This window comes from Gymnoscopelus braueri (assembly GCF_963280865.1).
Source record: "Gymnoscopelus braueri genome assembly, chromosome: 24".
Taxonomy (NCBI): domain Eukaryota; kingdom Metazoa; phylum Chordata; class Actinopteri; order Myctophiformes; family Myctophidae; genus Gymnoscopelus; species Gymnoscopelus braueri.
In genome coordinates, this window is record NC_137626.1 from 22,910,872 (window position 1) to 22,932,799 (window position 21,928).

Consider the following 21,928-nt stretch of genomic DNA (forward strand, 5'->3'; position numbering starts at 1 on the left):
AACTGTGATTTTAAATTCTAAAGAGTTGGTGTGAAAAGACTTTTATTCTTGGTGCTGGTTATAAAACAGAAAATGATAAGAAATGGTTCTTGTTGAATTTCATAGTGGCAGAGGCCAAAATGGCCATTTATAAAAGCGGAGCAAATCTAATGGAAAATGTTTCAGGTGAGTGGCTGCTGTCAATGTGTCAATGTCTTTGGTAAGAGTTAGAGTGGATTTGAGATTCTATTCATTGATTATAATGTTGATGAGTTTCTGTCTCAGTGATGTTTTAGTGAGGCTTTATGAGTAATCTGGTACTTATGTCATGATTAAGATTGTCATTAGAAAATAAAATTAAAATTAAAATCAGTCAGCATGGGAGCAGGACATACTGTAGGTAAAGAGTTACCAAATGTCATCTGGAACCATAGCATTGAGCGTATCCAGACATTTTGTAATAGACATGGGCTTATTCAGTTTAAGGTTTTTCATCGTTTTTTACACTATTCAAAGGAGAAACTGGCTAAAATGTATCCAAACATACTTCAAGACGTAGCCACAGGACTGTTTTGGTCCTGCCAATCTTTAACAGACATTTGGAACCAATTTTTTAAAACATTCTCACATATTTACAACAATATGACTATTAATCCCAATCCATATACTGCCATCTTTGGGGTACTCCCCAGTCCCCACTGAATATAAGCCTACAAAACATCAGTCAAACGCTATAGCCTTTCCTTCACTTATAATTCGACATCTCATTCTGACTAATTGGAAATCTATAACACCACCTTCCTTCTTCCAGTGGATTGAGAAGATGATGAAATTATTGCAGCTACTGCATGTTGTATAATATAACTTGTACTGTGCCTCTTATGTGTTTTTTTCTTCCCTCCCTTTCTTTTTGTTTTTCCCCCTTTTCTTTCTGTTTTGTTTTGTGTAAGTAGATGTGCTTGCTCCTGTACTGTGCCTTGGTAGGGTGGGGGGCAGGGGGCGGGGGGGCTCTAGATTGGGGACAACATTGTTGATTGCTGCACCCATTTTAAATTAGAAAAATGATAAATAAAGTTGTAAAGAAATATCAAATCTCTCTCTCTCTCTCTCCCTCACTCAGACGGACATCAGGACCAGTTTTGAGGAGTTGTACCGGGTGATGTCTCGCAGGGAAGAGTTTCGTTGGATGATGTTGAGAATCAAGCGCATGGCTGAGCCCTGGGTCAGCGCCATCCGTTCACTGGCCGACAAGCAGAACCTGGCCAAGCGCAGGAGGAAGAAGGTGTGTGAAGAAGGCTATTTTTGCTACCTTTGTTTGACACTAGTATGACGAAGTAGGCAATTAATTTACGAAAAAACATAAAAAGTTAAAATATGGAGATAAGCGATTTCTTCCTGACAGTGACGATACCATTTTAAATCAGAACTGCATTTTCAGTAGCATGTGAGCATGAACAAGTCTGTTGGCCTGGTTGTGATGTATCCCCAACTCGGAGACAAAACGTTGACACGCGACCCGACAGCCCCTGACGGCACTAACCCAAAAATCCGCAAGAACTGTAAACGGCCCCAGTGAGCACGGGCCCTGTTTGGTTTGCACGCCTTGTTTGTGTTCTTTGTGTGACACATACTGTAACTAAAACTAAACTAAATAAAACTAAATTAACTAAACATTCACATTCAGGGAGGGAGAAGGGACGACAACAGAGGTGCTGAGGTCAGGTGTGGCAAATTTAACTTGGGCATATTGCCGTTATACAGTCGGTTGCCACGATTCAGGGTGCTGGTGGTTAGTGGACCGTGACGTAAACGCAAAATGGCCATCCATGTGGATATCATCAATTCACATACTTGTCAACCACCTCTCTCTCTCTCTCTCTCTCTCTCTCTCAGACTCAGGGAAGAATTCAGAGTTAGGCTAAAATAGGAGACATGAAAACTCCATTGTCTCAAAGGGGCACCTGCTTCAAGTGCTGAATAATGTACTTGTTACTTTCCACTGGTTATAAATGGAAACCACACACACTCACACACACATACACACACTTCAATCCTGTGAATAATTCAGTCAACACTCCCATGACACATTGGTGCTGGCATGAAGCAGTACTCCCTTGAGCAAGGAATGCAAGTATAGCAAGTATACAATACGATACAGTAGTTCCCTGAATACCTTTAATGGAAGGCATGTTTATTTGTAGTGTTCAGACACTTGACATGTACACTGTCATTGGGTTTGTGTTCCCAAAACTCGTTCATTGAACATACAGTATATAAAATAAAATAAACTGCGATACAGGTTTTCATTAACATTTGGCAACACTGGGAACCCCGACGGCTCATCCTGGTGTAGGGAGCAGTTACTGGGAGGGATAGTGTGTTCCTCCTCACAAGCTAACACCCTGAAAAGCCTTGGCTGGCAATGCCATTGTCTCTTTTCAGTGACAGGGACTATACACATGGGAGAATTGGCAATGACTAAATTGGGGGGAGAAAAAACTAAAAACTAAACGGTTGATAAATAATCTTTAAACGATTTGAGGCCATGAACTTTTGTCAATAATGTGGTTGTTCACTAGCTGTTTGAGCTACATACTAGGACACCCGGAGGGGTGTTTTCTTTTTTCAGGCCATTAATCCCTTAACAATATGTGCCAGGGCTGGCTAGCAGCACTGAACACACTGAACGAATGTCACCCCTTCAGTATTACAGCCTTCTCACACTGCGGAACACTGTGTTCTCGCACATGTGCGTGTGTGTGTGCGTGTGTGCGTGCAGTGCTGGCCCTGAGGAATTTGGTGCCCTAGGCAGCATTTTACCTGGTTATAAACCGGTTTCTGCACATACTGTACCTTGAAAGTCTTCAAAGAAATGTAACTTAACGTGCTGTACGGCACGTCGTTGCCATTCACGTGCCTCTGACGTTTTTACATATAGTTCATCATGCAAACGCGTGTGTGTTCCGCCCTCAGATTCATCTCATGGAGGCTAGATAAAGTCTATTTGAGTTCATGTAAATATATATTAAGTTCTAAATAAAAACGGGTTTCACTCCCTCTTTATGTTGCATCTCTTTTTCCCCTAGACGGGGACGCAACAATATAATATCCATTCCAAGTTTTATTAGCCTTTGGTCGTGAGGTTAAACCGTAAACAAACTTCTTATTCTCTTCATTACAGGTGAGAGTCGGCTATTTACTTTATAAACGTTTAATCGTGTGAGGGACTCGCTTGCGCTGATCTACAATTTGTCATGCGGTGCGTCGTGCCGCTTTGTCAGCTTGTAGATCTGTCCCTTTAGAAGAGTGGTGATGTATTCTGTCAGTTTCCGGTTGCATTTTATGGTCTTAAATGGGACATGGAGCAATGCAAATGATTCTCCACGTGAACACGCCTCTGACTGTCAGAGAAAAATGAGGAAGACCGGCGATAAACACATATCAGAGATTTACGCACCCCTTTGGTCACTTTATTTAGGCACTATTTATTTACAACTTAGTGAATCAGGCCCAAATATGTATATTTTTCTATTATAAAACATAAAATAAAAACTAAAATCTTGGCTTGGTTGGCGCCCCCCAGCCTAATGGCGCCCTAGGCAATTGCCTACTCAATATTTGGCTGGGCTGGCTCTGTGTGCGTGCACGCTCTGTAGGCCTATCCCCCACGAACCTTTGCATGCATTTGTCAGCACCTATCATATGCTATGCACACATGTTCATTGCCTCTGATAGGTGTTTAGTAGATGACAAGTGGAACCAGTGCTGAAGTCCCCATTGTGATGAAAAGTGTAAAACACACCCTGTGTATACAGTTCAACTCATGCATGAAGAGAGCTCTCTCTCTCAGACTGACGCATCTTATTCAGATGTGTCAGTCTGCATACCATCTACTTACTTTATCAACGTGTGATAACATCGGTTACCTATGATTATGGTGTGTATGTTTATGTGGAACATGCAACTGCTGAGCCTTTCACAGGTTGTCTTCATTCCAATCATTCTCTCCTCTCCTCCTATACATTTTTTTCCTTTAGTTGAGACCGTGCGAATACTGAAAGGGAGGCGGACTAGAAATCACGCCTTAAACCCAGACCAGCAGGGGCAACGGTAATTCTAGAGAGCCCTTCATTTAATCAACTCCATCCTCTGTTCTGTGTGTGTCAGATCCTGGTGCACCTGGGCCTGCTGACCAAGGAGTCGGGCTTCAAGATCGCAGAGAATGCGTTCAGCGGCGGTCCCCTGGGAGAACTGGTCCAGTGGAGTGACCTCATCACCACACTGTACCTGCTGGGACACGATGTCCGCATCTCCGCCTCCCTGGCCGAGCTCAAAGAGTCAGTACCACCACACTACACCAAAACATAACTAAAATATAGAATACAAATTAAAAATAAAACAACAATGAAACCGATGCATTAAGAAGTTACTGCACATGAGGCAAAACAAACATCATCAAAGTACTTAAAGAACAAGCAGGTTTTGTACAGCTTCTTGTGTTTTTTTTTTTTATTTTGAACTAAGTGGAGACAGTTCCAGAGAGTAGGAGCTATGTCACCCTCAGTTTTAGCCTAGTCTGTGTAGTTCTTAATGGTGATTAAAAGGATATTGTATATATTTCACACGTATAGTATATTTTTTACACGTTTCAAATCAACCAGAAATATGCCTCTAAAATGGATTTCATAATATATTTTTAACCCAGGAAATAGATACCGGTACGTATATTAGGTAACTGAAATTTACTCTAGGTATAGCGTTTTGGATATTAGTGTATCTATTTATTTCAAAAGATTGATTCAAACCTAATTGTCAACGCACATCAGGGGCCAACTAGGATGTACATACGGTAGGCGAAACCTCTTTGAGTTCTAATGAATAAGCATCCCACTACTTTACTTCCTGATGACCTGCAAAGCACAGTGAACGCAGTAAGTAATCATCATATCACTATAACCCCAGGTTTACTGCTATACAGTGCCTGAAATAGAGGGCCTACTGTGCATAAATGAAACTTGTTATGGTAGCACCTGTTTTGCATAGGTAAACCTTGTATACTGCAAGTGTGATACCTGTTTTGCGTAGAGATAAACTAACACACATCCGCAGGCATTTCCTTTAAGATATTTGACTGGGTAAAGAAAAATTCAGCTTCCTGTACCTCTTGTGGAATTTCTTTCTCAGCAAGCAAGCTTAATAGACAGCTACACAGATGTGACATTATGTTGGTTTCTCATAGGCATAACTGTATTTTTAGCATCTAGAACTGCACATGTTGTAGGCCAAAGTAATCTGGTTTCCCAGAGGGTGTAATGTAGACTGCCACTTATACTTCTTATTGATCCGCCTAAGGAGCATAGCTATGCTTACGGCATGGCTCTGCAGGAGTCTAGCTATCAAGAAGAGTGTCTGTGTGTCTGTGATTCCGTATCTAATCTCGCAAACCACTGGACCAAACAATGCCAAATTTCTTGTGCACACTGCCAGTATGCCATAAAGTTTTTTTTTTACGTTTTATACTTTCTTAATATTAAACTTTTTTTTTAATGAGGTGAACAATGTTGAACATCACTTGGTTAATTTTTGACAACCCGCCCCTTTTATTCAATGCTGTGATGAAACATTTTTATTATATCAGTTAGGCCTTACTTCATACTTTCATGACTTCGATATGATCTCATGACCTTACTGAACATGCCTTTATGACAGGTGTCTGACCTTCTGTAAACCCAACCATTACTCTTGTTACCTTGTTCAAATTTCTTTGTTCGAACATGGGTGGTCAAGCGTGTCCATCCACACACTGTCTGGTTACTAAATATAATAAGACTGCAGGTGTTGTCTAGCTGGGGCTGATCAAGATATCATCTATAAATATATTTTATGCAACCCATGTGTAATAGCAGCTCGCTGTTCATTCCTTTGACCACTCTGTTCGTGTCTGAACCCCATTGCGAAGGCTTTAATAAAATAATACCCTCGTCAATCAATCATTTCAGATTTCCATCACAACGCTGATACCCCAAAATCACTACAGTGCATAATTGTCACCTATCATGCACACCCAACAATTACATTACATAGTCAGAGCTTTGACAATGCTGTATTGACCTTGCCATAGACCAGGGGTTCTCAAACTTTCTTGGCTCAGGGCACTCCTGTAAATAACTTTTTCATCCACGGCGCCCCTGGCTGACATTGTTACTTTATAACACCTTACATTTATGTCACAAATTTAATAAATAAATGTCATAAAGTGCAACTGAGGTCTGTTTTTCAAACTATAACGGTTAAACTGAAGAGATATTGATATATTCCAAATATTATCAAAGTATTCTGCGGCACCCCTGGACTTGTGCCACGGCACCCACTTTGAGAACCCTTGCCATAGACACATGGCTCTTATAGGCTTACTTTACTACTGTACATGTATTTGGACTGGAGAGCATGTCAGCGTTTGTGGCCATTAGTGTTCTGAGCCTTTATATTTTTCATTTTTTTCTCTTTTATTAAGCCACTGAAACTAAAGTAATTTATCTCAAACAGAGAATAATTTAGTCTCCTACTCTCCTCCAGGATTATGCGCAGAGTGATGGGGAACAAGTCCAGCTGTCCCACTCAGGGTGACAAGGTGGTAGAGCTGATCTACATCGACATTGTGGGACTCACACAGTTTAAGAAGACCCTCGGACCCTCCTGGGTTCACTACCAGTGAGTTTATTTTATTATTATTTTACATGACAAACACTGTTAGACAGTTGATGCTACTCTCTTCCTGATATACTCACTCTGATTTGTTCATGTTTCATTTGGGACGAGAGAGAGGAGGCATGTCCCTCCCGTCTTTAAGGGATTATTATTCATCAGCACTGATGAGACCCCTTGTATATTGGTTTATATCCTTCTTCATGGATAAACCAATAGAGTCATTACTAGGTTGCACTGATGGAGAGAAATGAATGTTTCAGACAGCGAGCCTATGGGTAAATTTGTCATTTGAAATATGATTAGAAGTGGTTCAACGTTTCAAACTCCAGAGGGAAGCTAAGCTTTTAAGCTGGCCAGCGTATGATCCTGACTTCATGCCAGCATTACTGGAAAGCAGATACTAGACAATGGGTTCGCCTTGGTGTCACCTCCATATGTACAATGGTTAAGAATGGGGATATTGATAGTTTTTGAAATTTAAGTCAGACATATGGGTTGGCTAGGCAGGACTTTTATAGATATTTGCAGTCAAGGGATTTTTTGGGCAAAAAGATTAAAAGGTCTAATCCAGGGATCACACCAACTATAATTAATGTATTTACTGATGCTTATAACTCAGGAAGTAATAGAGGTCTTGTAAGTAAGCTAAATAACGGAATTATATAATTGAATAAGGACTCCACAATCTAAGTGAAACAACGATGGGGAAAAAGAGCTGGACATTGATACTGTATAAGTGAAGACGTGTGGTTGAATACATGGGATACATAATCAACGACCACTAATTCCCTGACCTGGAGAGACTTTTGTTGGAAAAAACAGATCTGCTTCTTTATCACTCTCAAACAGAAGTCTAAACAAACTGGTAACCAGCTGGACTGCTGGAGAGAATGTGGAGATACCATGGTTGATCATGCACATGTTTTTTGGTCTTGTCCTGTAATTCAACCTTTCTGGAAGGAAGTAGCAACACTTATTTAAAAAAATCTGGGTTTCAGTAGTACTACATTTGCATCCTTGTATCTTGGAGAAATCCCGGATGGACTGAGTCAAGACGATTCCTACTGTATCTGCTTAAAGGTTTCATGACGTTCAGTTTTACCACACATTAAAAGTCTTTGTCATGGTCCTTCAAACGTGTATAGAAAGTTTTAACAAAAAAATGGCAGGTGTTTTTCTCTCACATTTCTAAAGCCTTTTCAACTGCAATGAAAAAAGAAATCTTTGCCTGCGGGTGTCGCTGGTGAGGGATTTTGCCTGTCAATCATCGCCCCCCCCCCCCCCCCCCCCCCCAAAGGAAAGGATAGGGGAGGGGAGGGGCGAGGAGGAGAGTGGGCGGGATTAATCGGCTGTGACCTCACTGCCGAAGGGCCAAGCTCAGATTACTTTTCAGCCTAATTATACAGAAAACCCCAGACCACAGAAAATCCACTGAATGTTCAAAGTTCAATTTTTTTGGGTGTAATTGAGGTCATAAAACCCCCAAAAAAACATAAAAAATTAAAGAAAGTGAAAATGAATGTCATAGAACCTTTAAGATCCTATTAGCAGCAACCAAAAAAGCTACCACAAAGAACTAGTTGCTGAAAAAAGTCCTACTATATGCCTATTTGTCAATATTGTGAGACAGTTTCATCTTCTAGAGCAGATGACCTATTCTTTAAGACTCCAAAAAGAGTTGGGTGAAAAAAGATGGGGGGAAATGGTTAGACTATTTAGGTAACGGTCACTTGTGAATGTTGGGTTGCATCCTTTCTATTTTATCTCAAATCCTGTAAACATATGTTTCTGTTATAGATACTGAATGTCCCATGACCTCTTTAGTTTGATTGTCTGTTTGTTTTTTGCTTCAGTTTTCTTTCTTGCATCATATCTGTATGTCTTACAAAAAATTTGAAATTCATAGTGAATTTATAGTTCATAGTAGCCTGGTCCAGCCCCTGAATCGATAGCCTCGCATTCAGGGTCTGGTGACGCTGTCAAAGGCGGGGTTTTCTTGGGTGAAAATCTACCTGGCCCAATCGGGATCGGGATAATCCAGTATGAACCGATCGCCAATGAGTCCTCCTTTGGCCACGCCCCCATCTCAGAAAACGTCTGCACTGAGAGGGCTTTCAGACTGAATAATGGAGTGAAACTAAATGAAATTTCAGGCTGAGTGTCAGGCTAGGTTCATAGTTCGTACGAGGAACATGCCTTTGCATATGCTGTCTGTGACAAACCGACATTAGAAATGTAACAGCTGACACAAGGCTGTTGATCAAGTATGTGCACACACGACTGACACATTGTGCAACAAGTCATTGGAGTGCATGCTACATTCCCCCCGAATCTGTCTTGAGAGATTACATGTGGAGGAACGCGTTATCCAACTAGTTTGTTCTTCTCCCTGCTGAACAGGCATACTGATAGACTGTAGCAGTCATTAGTGCATAGAGATCGCCCTCTCTGCCCGGCTTCCCACCGGTCACGTGAACACAGAGGATTTGAACTTGGTTGGACTTGAGGAGAGATTCTGCAAACTTCTTTTCCTTCTTTTCCAGTCCATCTTTCATTTCCTTTTATGTGTTTTGTATGTTTTCTTCATCCAGCTCTTCGGCCAATGCCAACCAGTGCCCTGGCCTGCTCAACATTCATACAAATACACATTCACAGCGAACAGCAGCCAAATTCATATAAGTGCCTGGCTCAAGGACACTGCAAATAAAGGCTTATGTTGTTGCGGGCAAGGGAGCAGCTTTTCTCTACCAGTTCAAGGTCTTTCCGGGCAGTTCTGGGATTTGAGCTGCTGGGTGTCCTGCCACAAGAGAGCCCGCTCACTTCCCTGACTTTTATGCCGCCGCCCGGCAGGCCGATGTGCTCCTCTTATACCGTCTAAATTGTTGTCTAGACAGTTTGCCGACAATGCTGGCAGCTTGCAGGACAATGACTCTATTTTATTAGAGCCATTTCCCCAAATAGCGAAAGTAGCTGTTGTTGCCCTGCGCTGTTGTTTTGACCCTGCAGAGTTTATTCTCTCTCGCCCGTTGATTGCTCCGTGGAGACGTCATGTTTCCTGGTTTACTCCGAAGACCCTCTGAGCAGTGACAGGAAAAAGAGGCCGAACAATGCTTCTGAAGGGGCTAATGGCCTAAGCGCACACCACCTCATTGTCATAATTTTCTTTTCCACTAAGCATGTTTTCTTTCTTTTTTTAACAGCTTTAACAGCTTCCTTTCCCTGTGTACCCAGAGGAAATTGACTCAACCTCTTGCCATTGTGGTCAATGTACCTTTTTTGATGTGTGCTCACAATGCTCTGTGAAAAGGTAGTGTGGCTTCAAGCTTTTCTCTTTAGTCTCTCCCTCTCTCTCTGTTTGTGTATCTCTCTTTCCCTCTCTCTTAATGTGTTTTTATTATCCCTCAGATTCTCACAATCCCCCTTTTCTGTGAGACTGTCCTAATCTTGCCTCCACTTCCCGCCAGTCTGGAAACCAGAATGGCATTAGGATTAGTTAACCATTTTCATGACAGAATTTAGGAACTTTATTTTTTTAAGCAACAATTGCAAAAAAAATAAGAAAAAAGCTTTTTAGCTCAAATGTACACTGAATAGGATTTTCCTCTTCCTCTTATGTTACATCAGTGTCTCATAGACTGTAAAAAAAGGGAATCGTCACGTGACCCATTGGTTTCTACTTTCTACAGACCAGTTTTGAAGCCACTTTTTCAGCTAATTCAAATCCGCCGTCTTTGAACTTTCGGTTCCGAAAAGAAACCGTAAAACGACTGCTATTGGCTTCAACCGCAGCGAGGGCGGGTCTTCCCTCGGTAGAACCAGTAGAAGCCCTAGAAGCATACCCTACTTCATCATTAATTTTTAAATTAATGGGACCATAATTTACTAAACGCATATCATGATAATTGAAAAAATACTTTAAACTAGCGATTGAAAACATAAAGCATTTATGAAAATGGTTCCTAAGGTAATAAAATCAAGTGTTAAGTCCGGCCAAAACCTCGTTCACTTGAATGCAGTGTAATTGCTTCTGCAGCCCACAGGAGGTGAAATAGCAACATTTGCTGGGCCACTAATGGGAACTGCAAGTAATTTCGTTGTTCCGTTTGAGCTTCAATTTCAGGAGCTCTCCCTTGCCGCCTGGTCTGTCTGCAGATTCCTGCCCAGCAGTTTTCCAACTATCCAATTACAATGTGATGTCCCTCCAGGTTATGGGATCTAAGCAGCCAACGTGATCAATGTTACTTGGAAACACTAATCAGTACACCTTTAAGAATGCTATATTAAAATTGGCTAATGGGAGGGTCATTCTGACATACTGGTGTCATTCTGACATACTGGTAACCATAAAGCAATCCGATACGGCCATATATAGGCAGGACCACGTCACTCTGACTCAGACATAACCTTAAACAAACCTATATATCCTGAGCCACAGATACGACCGCTATGGCCATATGTGGTCATGTGTACAGTATATGTGACTGACCGACTCAAACTCGGCGCGCGCATCGGCAAGGAGTCGAGAGAGATTGCTGTGCCCGCCGCCCAGGCCAATATACGGGGTATGGGCCATGGAGTCTATATCAGGCCACCCAACTTTTTCCCTCTACATCAAATCTCTTCGGCAAAAATAGTCGATCTACAAGCTCACAACGTTGCGACGCATTGTGAACTTGTAGTTCTGGTATTTTTCTCTGAAGGTTCGCCCCAGAATGGGGATGCTTGGTCTTATGCGGTTAATTCCAGATGACTGTCCCCTAATTGTCTGCATATCGAAGCCCCAAAAGTGACTCTTTTCTTGTAGTGCTGATGTTGTCTTTCTGTTTGGGATGGTTGGATGAGGGTGGATGACAACCACGAATCTGTCCAGGGCTCTGTCGTGATTAATGTGATTCGTTACTGCCTCGCGGCTATCTGCCTCACCGTATCATTGTTCATTTCATCCCCGACGCTCGGGTGGAAAGGGGAGGTGTCAGGGCTATTGTTGTTAGTAGGCCTGTTTCATTTGTTTGTTCAGTCCAATAACTGGCTCAGGCCGGGACGGGGGTTCATTTTCATCTGCATCAACCCAGAAACATGGCAGCTTAGCTGCGGAAACCGTGACAGGGTTAACCCGTTATTTTCATCCGCCGTTGAAATCAACCTGGGAATTGTTTTAAAAGTCGTCGGAATTGAAGCCTGGTGACCGTAAAGCCGGATTTCTAATTATCTGTGTGCTGGTGTCACTCACTGAACTTACCAGATCTACTAGCTTACAATCACAACGCTTGTGCGTGACACCGGCACCCAACTAAGTATAAATCCAGGTTAATCCGGGTCTGGGAAAAACGGAATCTTGTGATCTCTCTCTCTCTCTCTCTTTCTCTCTCTCTCTCAAGCTCTCTTTCTCCCATTCTCTCTCCCTCCCCCTCATTCTCTCTCTTTGTGTTTTTCTACTTCCCTCTGTGTGTTTGCCCACGGTGCCATTCATTAGTCCAGCATTAGTCCACACACTCGTTGAAGCGTTGTTGTCCTGACACTCTCGGCAGTCAATAACGCGTAATAGGATTACCGTAATCTGATTACAAAGAGGTAACTGTAATCTGTTGCGCTTAATTAAAAAAATTGTTATTAGAATGTGAGATACATTTGGCAAGCAGCCAGTTCCTGCTGGAATACACAGGAACGTATTTATTAAAGATATCTATGTACTTAATAGATCATGATTTTGAGGTGATATGACACATACAGTAGTCACTTTGAAATAATGGCTGAGAAAGGGGTTGTATATAATGATATTAACATATTTTTTAAAATATATTTTTGCGTCTCTTCTGCCTTTATTGGATAGTATAGTGAAGAGTGACAGGAAACGGGGAGAGAGAGACAAGGAATGACACACAGCAAAGGATGCAGGCTCGGGAATCGAACGCACGACTTGCTGTATTCTGTGGTAGGTGGGATGCTATGCGCCTTAACTACTAGGCCATCGGCGCCCCCAACTCTGCATATTTTTTACTTTATATCTGCAAATTAATTGGAGAGTTATCAGCCATTTCTTGAATTGGGTCACGTAACTATGTACAAATGCTGGTGTTTTTGCAAAGAGTACAGAGTACAGACAATTTCACACAGGTGGTAGATTACATTTTGGAAGACGCCTCTCTTTTTCCCTCTTCTGTTCAGCTCTACTCTCATTCTTCCTCATGCTCTAATGTCAGGTTCTTTTCTCAGCTTCAGGAAAAGTAATAGAAGAAGTCATTTGATATTTACTATCCCCTGTCTGCGTCCGTTCCTCTTGTTTTTTTCCCTCAAGGCTTGAGCTGTTCAGACCGGAGCGGGGCAGTATTGTGCCCCAGAGTGTCCCCTTTTTGAAATGGGCAGCTGTAACTCCAAATAGCAATACATATACTCTGTACTCTGTTCTCAGGACAGTAATTTCAGCCGTGTAGCACACTGCCAACATACAACATTGGATATTATTTTTGTTTAACTTTTTTTGTTTTGTTTTGTTTTTTTGGAGACTCTCTGATGGTGTGTGTGTGGAAGTTGGCAGTGTTTCTGTCCTGCTGAAATTACAGTTACAGTTGCTTTCCTGTTTACTGAAATAGAAGAGAAGGGGGGGGGGGCAGAGAGGGACGTACAACACACAGGATCAAATCCCTAAGGTCATATGCTGGGTTTTTGGCCAGCAGGAGGAGACACGGAATCCAGGGACAAAGGTGACTAAGCCATTAACACCCTCTGGCGCGCCGGCGCTCTCTTTTCCACTCTGCTGATGCCCTCGTAACAGCAGTGCTCATCCTTGTGTCAGTGGTTTGGGGTGCTTAACGTAGGGGGATGCAGATCATACTGTAGGTGTAAGGTTTTTCTTCCCTTCAGAGTGAGAGGAGACAGGAGGGCTTCCCTGTTGTCACCCACTCTTAAAGTTAAAGCTCTCTATTGTATGTCCTCTAAGCCCCTCACATCATTCCATCTGGGGAGCATCAGCCAGCCCTGCCTCCAGCCATACACTTGGCTGCAGAGACAGAGAGAGAGAGAGGTGTGTGGGCGTGTGTGTGTGTGTGTGTGTGTGTATGCGTGTGCATGCGCATGCGCATGGCGAGTGCCTGTGCGTGCTGGTGCACGTGTGCAAGTTTACACCTGGCTCCTTATCACAATGATTAATGGGGAGTATTATACACTGACAGCAGCTGGACCGTAATCACACGACTTTACTTGAATGGAAGGAAAAAACGTAACTTTACCCTTAAGCAGTTTTATTTTGAAAACATGAACGCACGCACACACACTTGCGCACACACACACAAACGGCCAAAAATATTTGAATTTAGGAACAAAGAAGCTGGACAGAGAAGTAGCTGATATAAATGGTAACTACAAGTGAATTGGTATGTGTGTGTGCGTGTGCATACTGTATGTGTGAGTAGCATAAATATTTCCATAATTTATTGCTCCGTCAGCAAACGTTGATTGGAATTGGCCCCAGGACATAAAGTTTAAAATGTTTGACCCCGGCATACAAAATCAAGGGCATTTTATGATCTTTTTTCATTTTAAAATCATGTGTTCGCTCTTTGTATGGGTATCTGTGTGTGTCTGTTCTCAGATAGCTAGTCTTGCATTCTACTTGGCCAATCAGCATCATATTTCTTGTGCACGCTGACAGCAGGCCAAGAATAACATTTTCCATCATTTATCGCTTCATCAGCAAAAGTTGATTGGAATTGGCCTGAGGACATCTCAAGTTTAAAATGTTTGACCCTGCTGTCTAAAGTCAAGGGCATTTTATGATCTTTTTTACATTCTAAAATCATGCGTTCGTCCTCTGTATGTGCATCTGTGTGTGTCTGTTCACAGATAGCTAGTCTTGCATGCTACTTGGCCAACCAGCATCATATTTCTTGTGCATGCAGGCCAAGAAACTCATCCCACTACTAACTAGCCAATTACAACACTCCTGTCCCTCCGGTATATGGAATGTACTGGAACTAGCAAATCACAGACATGCACAGTAAAGTCACGTGTGTTAATTTAACTCTAAGACTTAAATCCCCAGGGGTCCATGCTAGGCTCCCTACTGTTTTCCCTCTACACCAAATCTCTTTGAAAATCTACAAGCTCACTACGCGTTGGGAGCTTGTAGCTGTCACTCTGTCACAGCTGCCCTCATTATCATTCTGTTGATTTCTTTTTTTAAACTCACCATCCTGGCGCCTGCAAATTGCGCTGTCTCCCCGACAGAACAGAGGAGAGCTCGTGCATTTCATTATAACAAAAATAGAAAATAAATGAGATAAAATGACAGGGAGATCAGGGAGAGTGAAGCAACGAGGGAGAGTGTGTGTGTGTGTGTGTGAAGATGAGAGAGAAAAAAGGTGAGAGAGTTGAGGGAGAAGTGATACACAGACTGAAAGGATGGATGGGATTAGTGAAAGCACAGCGAGGTGTTAAAGGTCATTTGTGAGTCATTCCTGAGTGTGTGCGCCATTTTCTCTCTTTCGCACTCTCTCTTTCTCTCTCTCATTCTTTCTCTCTAATTAATTCTACAATGTGACCTTTGAGTCTCCTCTGCTGCGAGAGATTTACTTTACGACTTATTTTTTCTTTTATACGGAAGTGGTTGAAGTTGGACCCATGAATTGACCACAAAGAGTTTATTGGTCCAACTGGTTTTAAACATGCCTTTTTCTTTTACCTCTTGTAGACTTGTAGAGGTTTTGGTGATTTAACGGAGGTGGAAAAAGCTTACGTTTTATAACTTTTTTTGTGCTAATTTATACAGTCGGAGGAAGAGATTAAGTTTGCCTCAGCCTACAAAGAAATCATTATTTACACTTCCTCTGTTGTACCTCATACCTAGCGTTTCAAGGACTTAGGGCCGTTTGTTGTTTTGTTTATGTTGGATGATATGAAGCTGTCACTCTGTCCAAAATCTAAATCATTGCGTATGCATGAATACATTTACAGACTGCCTATGTTTACATAGTTATAGCTGTAGCAGAGTTGGTAGAGAGAGACCGGCTGGGAACTGAAGCCCATTCGACGTTTCAAAGTGTCCCTAAGCAAGGCACTTAACCCCTAACAGCTCCCCTCGTGCACTCATCTGATTCATCTGAGCAGCCATCTGCTGGGTGAATATTTCCCCTCCCCCAGCGGGGAGCAGTAGATAATCCCTTTCCTAATGTATTTTTTTGTGTGTTTGTGCATCACAGGTGCATGCTGCGGGTGCTGGATTCCTTTGGGACGGAGCCAGAGTTCAACCACGCTCACTACGCGCAGTCCAAAGGCCACAAGACGCCGTGGGGGAAGTGGAACCTCAACCCCCAGCAGTTTAACACCATGTTCCGTAAGTCACCAATACACACACACACACACACACACACACACACACACACACACACACACACACACACACACACATCATGACCTAATGACCTCTGACTCCACCCCAAGCACCACACCACACCCGTGTTCATCATTCATCCAACATTGATCCATTCAATTAAAAAAATTGCACAATCCAGAGAAATGTAGCAATTCCATTTGCTCAACCCATTTTTGGTTGTTTAGTTTTCACTGTATGTTTTTTTTCCACTGTTGTCGTTGTTGTACTGTATGTGAAGGATGTCAGGCTATTGTACTGTATGTAAAGGATGTCAGGCTATTACAGAGCCTTTTTTAACTGAAGCTTAAGACCAGCTGAAATAAAATAAAAACATATTTATATTGCATATCCATGGTCATAATGGAGACATAGTTAACAATAGATGGACTCCGTAGGCATTAATAGCTAAATCAATCCCTAAAAGTCCAATGTTGTTTACAAAAACGTAATGCATAATTACATCACCAGGTACTGACCAATAATATGATGACTGGCACCTGTCAATCCATACAGAGCTAATTCAATATGCTAGACAGATGGTGGTGCTACTATGTAGAATGCAAATGCCAAACAAAGATGGTGGACACAGCTTTACAAACCGATGCAATGAAACAAACGTTTGTAAATGTTTGTTAACAAGTGTATATTTTACTGCAACCCCACTTAGGGATGCAGTAACTTCAAAACTTGATTCAAAATTGCCTTGTTGCAGTATGGGACGCAGTGTGCAGGAATTTAGATCCCACCCATAGCCCGAGGACGGGATAGTCAGCTGAACGTGTTTCAGTTAGTGAACGATCCACCCCCACATCGCTGTGATTGTCTGAGAAAGCACGCACCCCCTGTTTCAATAGGAAATACGTCCATGCCATTTCAGCTGCTCAACTAGTTTTTCAATCGGAAACACTCACCTCAAAGTAGATTTAACCATTTATTGCAGATATACATGATAATCACAAGTATTTGAGCCTATGCCAGACTCTAATCAAAAGGTGGAGGCTGGGGTGGAGGAGGAGCTAGCAGAATGCATTGGTTCAGCAACCAAGAAAGACCTAGAGAATTCGAACCGTATTTAAAGGAACCTCTTTGCTAATGCGTGAGCTGTGATTGGAGTATGAGTGGAGTATGAGTGTGTGACGTAATGACCAGCAGTGCTGTGAATGGGGAATAGAAAGCTGATGTTCACATCAGCTGACTGACAGCTAGTTACAGCTTTGGCGTGCAAGACTTCCGTGTCCTGCGTGAACTAACGCTATGCTTCATTTAAGTACAATAACCTGTTTGACTACGTATGCAGATTAAAGAAGTCTAATTGCGGAACGCTCGTATACATCTTGAAGTTTAGTCATGAGTTTTGGTTTCCCAATCCCATTTTAGAGAACCAGTTTGCAAGCAAGTAACATGCTGTAAGGACACGGAAGTCTCACTTAATGACAAACCCGTCTCGCTTTCATCATCCAACACATCAACCTCTGCTGCATGAGTCATCTTAAAGTAACACAAGCAAAAGGGGAACACATTACAGTTCAATGGATGGAGCAATAAGCACATGACACCAGTGCCGCCAGGTACCTCTTTAGAGGATCCGTTTAAAATGGTAATTGCGGCTGGTGCATTTACTGCCACCCGATTTCCCAGTAGGAAGGTTTTCATTATGAGGTGGTTGTCATAGTGCTCCGAGAGCCAAGCATTAACCTTCTTCAACGCCACAGTCTAATGGAATATCACCGGCCCGGTTAAAGGCATAAACAACACAAGCTCAGATACTCATTTGCTGCCATAATGAATATATGAATGTAGGAAGAAAGGACAGTGTTGGCGCGTTGGTTTCACGCTTGCACCCGCATAGCAGGTGGCAATGGATGATTGGGGTTTGGGCTTGTGTGCGGGGGGCTCCTGGTGTCTGGGGAGCGGATGGAGCCAACTCCCTGAGGGGTTGACCTTTTCCCCCATCGCTCAGAGAGAGTGAAATGTTACCTCGCTCCAAGAGGCGAACCCCGGAACGATCCCTGAATACCACTGTACCTGAATGAGGCCCTTTGTCCACGAAATAGGGTATGTCTTTCTCACACGGCACGGGAGCCCTTTTCAGGAAATCCAGTTTAAGAGCTGCCAGGTCAGACAGTATCTCTCGACGGAAAGGAAGCGCGCCGCCACCCGGCTCGAGTGTTCAAATCCACGGGATGGTTTCGCATTTCAGATCAGTCGCGCCATCGTTGTGTTACACAACTCCTTGTCTTAAGACCAATGAGTACACGGTGTACCTTAACGTACAACAGAACTGTCTATTGTTGATGATGCTGCAGGCCTTCTCATTCTAGACATTAATTTGAGTATCAGACAATAGGGGATCGGCACGAATCAGAAACTTAAGAAAAGTCGCCAGTCCCATCATATAAAGTATACTAAATTGACCACACTGTCCCTGATAGTTTACGGTTTCTGTCGCTCACTGAATTGTCGTGCTTTATGTGGCATATCCTACCAATTTTTTGTATACAATGCAATAATTGTTTTTGCAAACTTCTCAGGTTTGGTTGACGCAGGATAATTACTGTCGAGAAATAAATGTGATCAGTGAAATGTTAGCCTTAAATGCTAACACCATTAGTATTCGTAATAATAGTTGGGTACAATGGCCCTTTAAGTTTATTTCCTACTCTCACCTATAGCATATACAGATGTAACATTGGACAAATCGGGTACCAGGAGGTAATTTATCCCCAATGTGGATTGGTCCATTTGTTAGCGTTTGGCAGACCTCCATAAATCATTGGTTGAGAGAATCGGCCTCTGGCCAATAGGACAAGACAAGGCCAAATCGACCTCATTAATCTACTTCAGTCAGCTAACAGTGGGGGATAGCAGGGATTGTTTTCTTGTGAACAATTTGCGTTTAAATAGCCTATGGAACGTATTTGTCCCTAACACCCACCACCAAGTCATTTATATTGAGGGAATTCGTATGGGGCGAGTGACTATATTAATAGCGTTGCCTTATTTTCATCATATCCGGGTCCAGTCCGACTCCGGTCAGATCTTTTTATTAAACACGGAATTGTCACATTAACAGAAGACATTAATCCAGGTTGACACACACCGTGAACAAACACATCACACTTTTGAAGAGCTGAGGTGTGTGTGCGTGTGCGTGCGTGCGTGCACGCTCTTGTGTGCAGTGGACCATTGCACCTACAGTATGAGAGATAGGGAGGGGAGCGAGGCTCTCCTGGGTTCACTGGAACACCGTGTGAACCTAGAGCGTAGAGTGAACTACATTGTTCTCGTTCTGTCGTCCATCTCGCGTACTGGACAAGCAAATCCAGGCCGGCACATAACGACCTACATACTGTTTAACTGGATGAGCAATGCCACAGGCCACCACAAGAACACTCGTACAGACTTATAGGACTACTCCGTTCCTGTTATCCAGCTATGCCACTATAATACACAGTCAAGTGCACACTGTTCCGGGTCAGTTTTATTTAAAACTCCGGAGTTTACTGTATATAAAACACCGTGGTGTCTCTCCCCATGGATCTTTCCGTCGACGCACTGTACACAAACACACAGGCTCAAAGCTTGTCCCTCTGTAAACGTCACCCTTGTTTATCTCTCTTTTCCCACGGTTGTGGGAAGAGATGTGGGAGAGTTGAACAAGACGTGTGATTAAACTGTAGTGAACAAACATGATGGCTCACAGCCTTCTCAAGGCCTGTGTGTGTGTGTGTGTGTGTGTGTGTGTGTGTGTGTGTGTGTGTGTGTGTGTGTGTGTGTGTGTGTGTGTGTGTGTGTGTGTGTGTGTGTGTGTGTGTGTGTGTGTGTGTGTGTGTGTGTGTGTGTGTGTGTGTGTGTGTGTGTGTGGTGTGATAGGTCAGCAGATTACTAGAACTGTCCACAGGGGAAGGAAAAAATTAATGTTCCGGTCATGGTTGTATATTTTTAAACATTGTATGTTTTGCAGCGTGTTATATTTTGGGGGCTTTTTTGAATTGTAATCGTCTTGAAAGGGGTTGTTGAGGTACAGTACCTGTCTCTATCATGCGTCCACTTATTATCAATGGACCACATCCTCTTGAATGTCAGATCCTCTACTCCTCGAGGAAGCGATTAATACCCAAATGATGGCACTTAAAGACTCAGAACTCTAACAGTAGTCTATCATCGAAATCGATGTCAATCAGCCAACTGACCCTGTGTTCAGCCAAGCTGATGCTGCCTGACTGTCGGGCTATGATTATAGCTTATTTTTTTGGCACGCTTCATCATAAATATTGAATCAAGCAACTTACAAAACGTTAATTGAAAATTGAAATACCGCTTTAACTTGAAGCTTATTCTTCAGTTACATTTTGTGAGTCACTCTAGATAGGAGCATTTAAAATGGCCTACGATTGAATGTAAAAACAACACTAACCATAATACTCTGTTAATACCAGACAAGTACCGCTGATCCTTTACCGGTGCAGGCCTGGGGCTAGAGAGAGTGGTTATGATGAAGTCATACAGATCTCTCTGGAGTTTGAGCCTCATTATGAATCCTTTAATCTGTTCAAAATGACTTGCTTCATTACAACAGTCTGTAGTAATGGCAGCATTTGCAGTGTCTGCATTTGTCCTGTTTCCTGTATATAGTATATACAGTACATAGAGACCCCAACTACCAATGGTCAAAACAAGTTGCTGCTGCTTCCATGACTATTGTGATTGAAAGACAGCTTTTTCTCATAACTGAAACATGACAAACTAGGCTACAATGTTGTACGTGAAACCCCCGCTATATAGAAAAACGATAATTATAATACGTCAATACCAGACTCGCACAGTGGTTCAGTGGTGGCCTCACAGCAAGAAATCCCTGGTTTTGTTTTGTTTTTAGATTTTTTGTTTTAGTCTTTTCTGCCTTTTATTGATAGGTTTTAGTGAAGATAGACAGGAAAGAGGGAGAGAGAGACGGGGAGAGACACGCAGCAAAGGTCGTCGGGAACTGGACTCGAACGTGCGACGCGCTGTCAGGCTGCATTAGAGCCTAAGTGCCCGGACTGCTAGGCCAGTGGTCCGAGCCAGAAGTCCCTGATTTTAAATCTGACTGGGGCCATTGTGTTGAGTGCATGTTCTCCCTGTTTTCCTGTGGGTTGTCTCCCACACCAAACAGACATGTGTGTTTTGGACAGTGTGTTGCTATTTATTTCAACCCTGATTATTATTCAGAATACTAATAATACAATGTAATGCATGTCATTAGAGGATAGCGCACCAGCAAATCAAGCCGTACCACTGAAAGCGACAGACAACAGAGGGCATGGAGGGGGAAAGACATATAGCACACAAACCGATGATGTTTCTGTTACATGGTTGATGCACAGTGCAGTCATCTACCGGTACGCCCCCATGATTTAAGTTTTTAATCAATATAAATATCAACATCCGACTGCCAGAAACAGTCCACCGCCGCCAGTGAGAGCCTACAGGTATTAATATCCCTCTTTTAAATGGATCGTTAAAGCTTATAGTGGCTCCAATGCAAGCACTGGTTCCCTGGCAGATGAAGATGTTCCCTTTTTTATTTTTTCCCTTCCCCCGATTAATATCGCTGAGGGAAAATAACAGGAGGTAATAAAGAATTACTTTATATTAATGGCACTTAATGTGCATCCTTCCATCAAAAATGGGGTGATGGGGGTTTGACTTTTGCCTGGGACGTCGTTGGCCACAGGCCTCTGGCCTCAGTTGATCAAATGGACATTTCTAGGTTCAATAACCCGCCCCAACACCTCACACTCGGATAGTCTGAGCCAGCCAAACTCATCAAGCAGGCTCTACTCTCACAGGAACTGATTCAGATGGATCATGGGTGGCGATTATTTATTCATC

The 21,928-nt window shown here is 42.6% G+C and overlaps 1 protein-coding gene across 2 annotated transcripts in view; it reads left to right on the forward strand.

Moving 5' to 3' along the window:
* mgat5 (alpha-1,6-mannosylglycoprotein 6-beta-N-acetylglucosaminyltransferase) overlaps positions 1 to 21,928 on the forward strand; it is a 145,780-nt gene that overhangs the window by 86,026 nt on the left and 37,826 nt on the right. For both annotated transcript variants that reach the window (XM_080422531.1, XM_080422532.1), the window contains exons 7-10: positions 1,100 to 1,261; positions 4,147 to 4,316; positions 6,556 to 6,690; positions 15,882 to 16,015. In XM_080422531.1, coding sequence (XP_080278657.1) covers positions 1,100 to 1,261; positions 4,147 to 4,316; positions 6,556 to 6,690; positions 15,882 to 16,015 — 601 coding nt within the window. The remainder of the gene's footprint in view (positions 1 to 1,099; positions 1,262 to 4,146; positions 4,317 to 6,555; positions 6,691 to 15,881; positions 16,016 to 21,928) is intronic.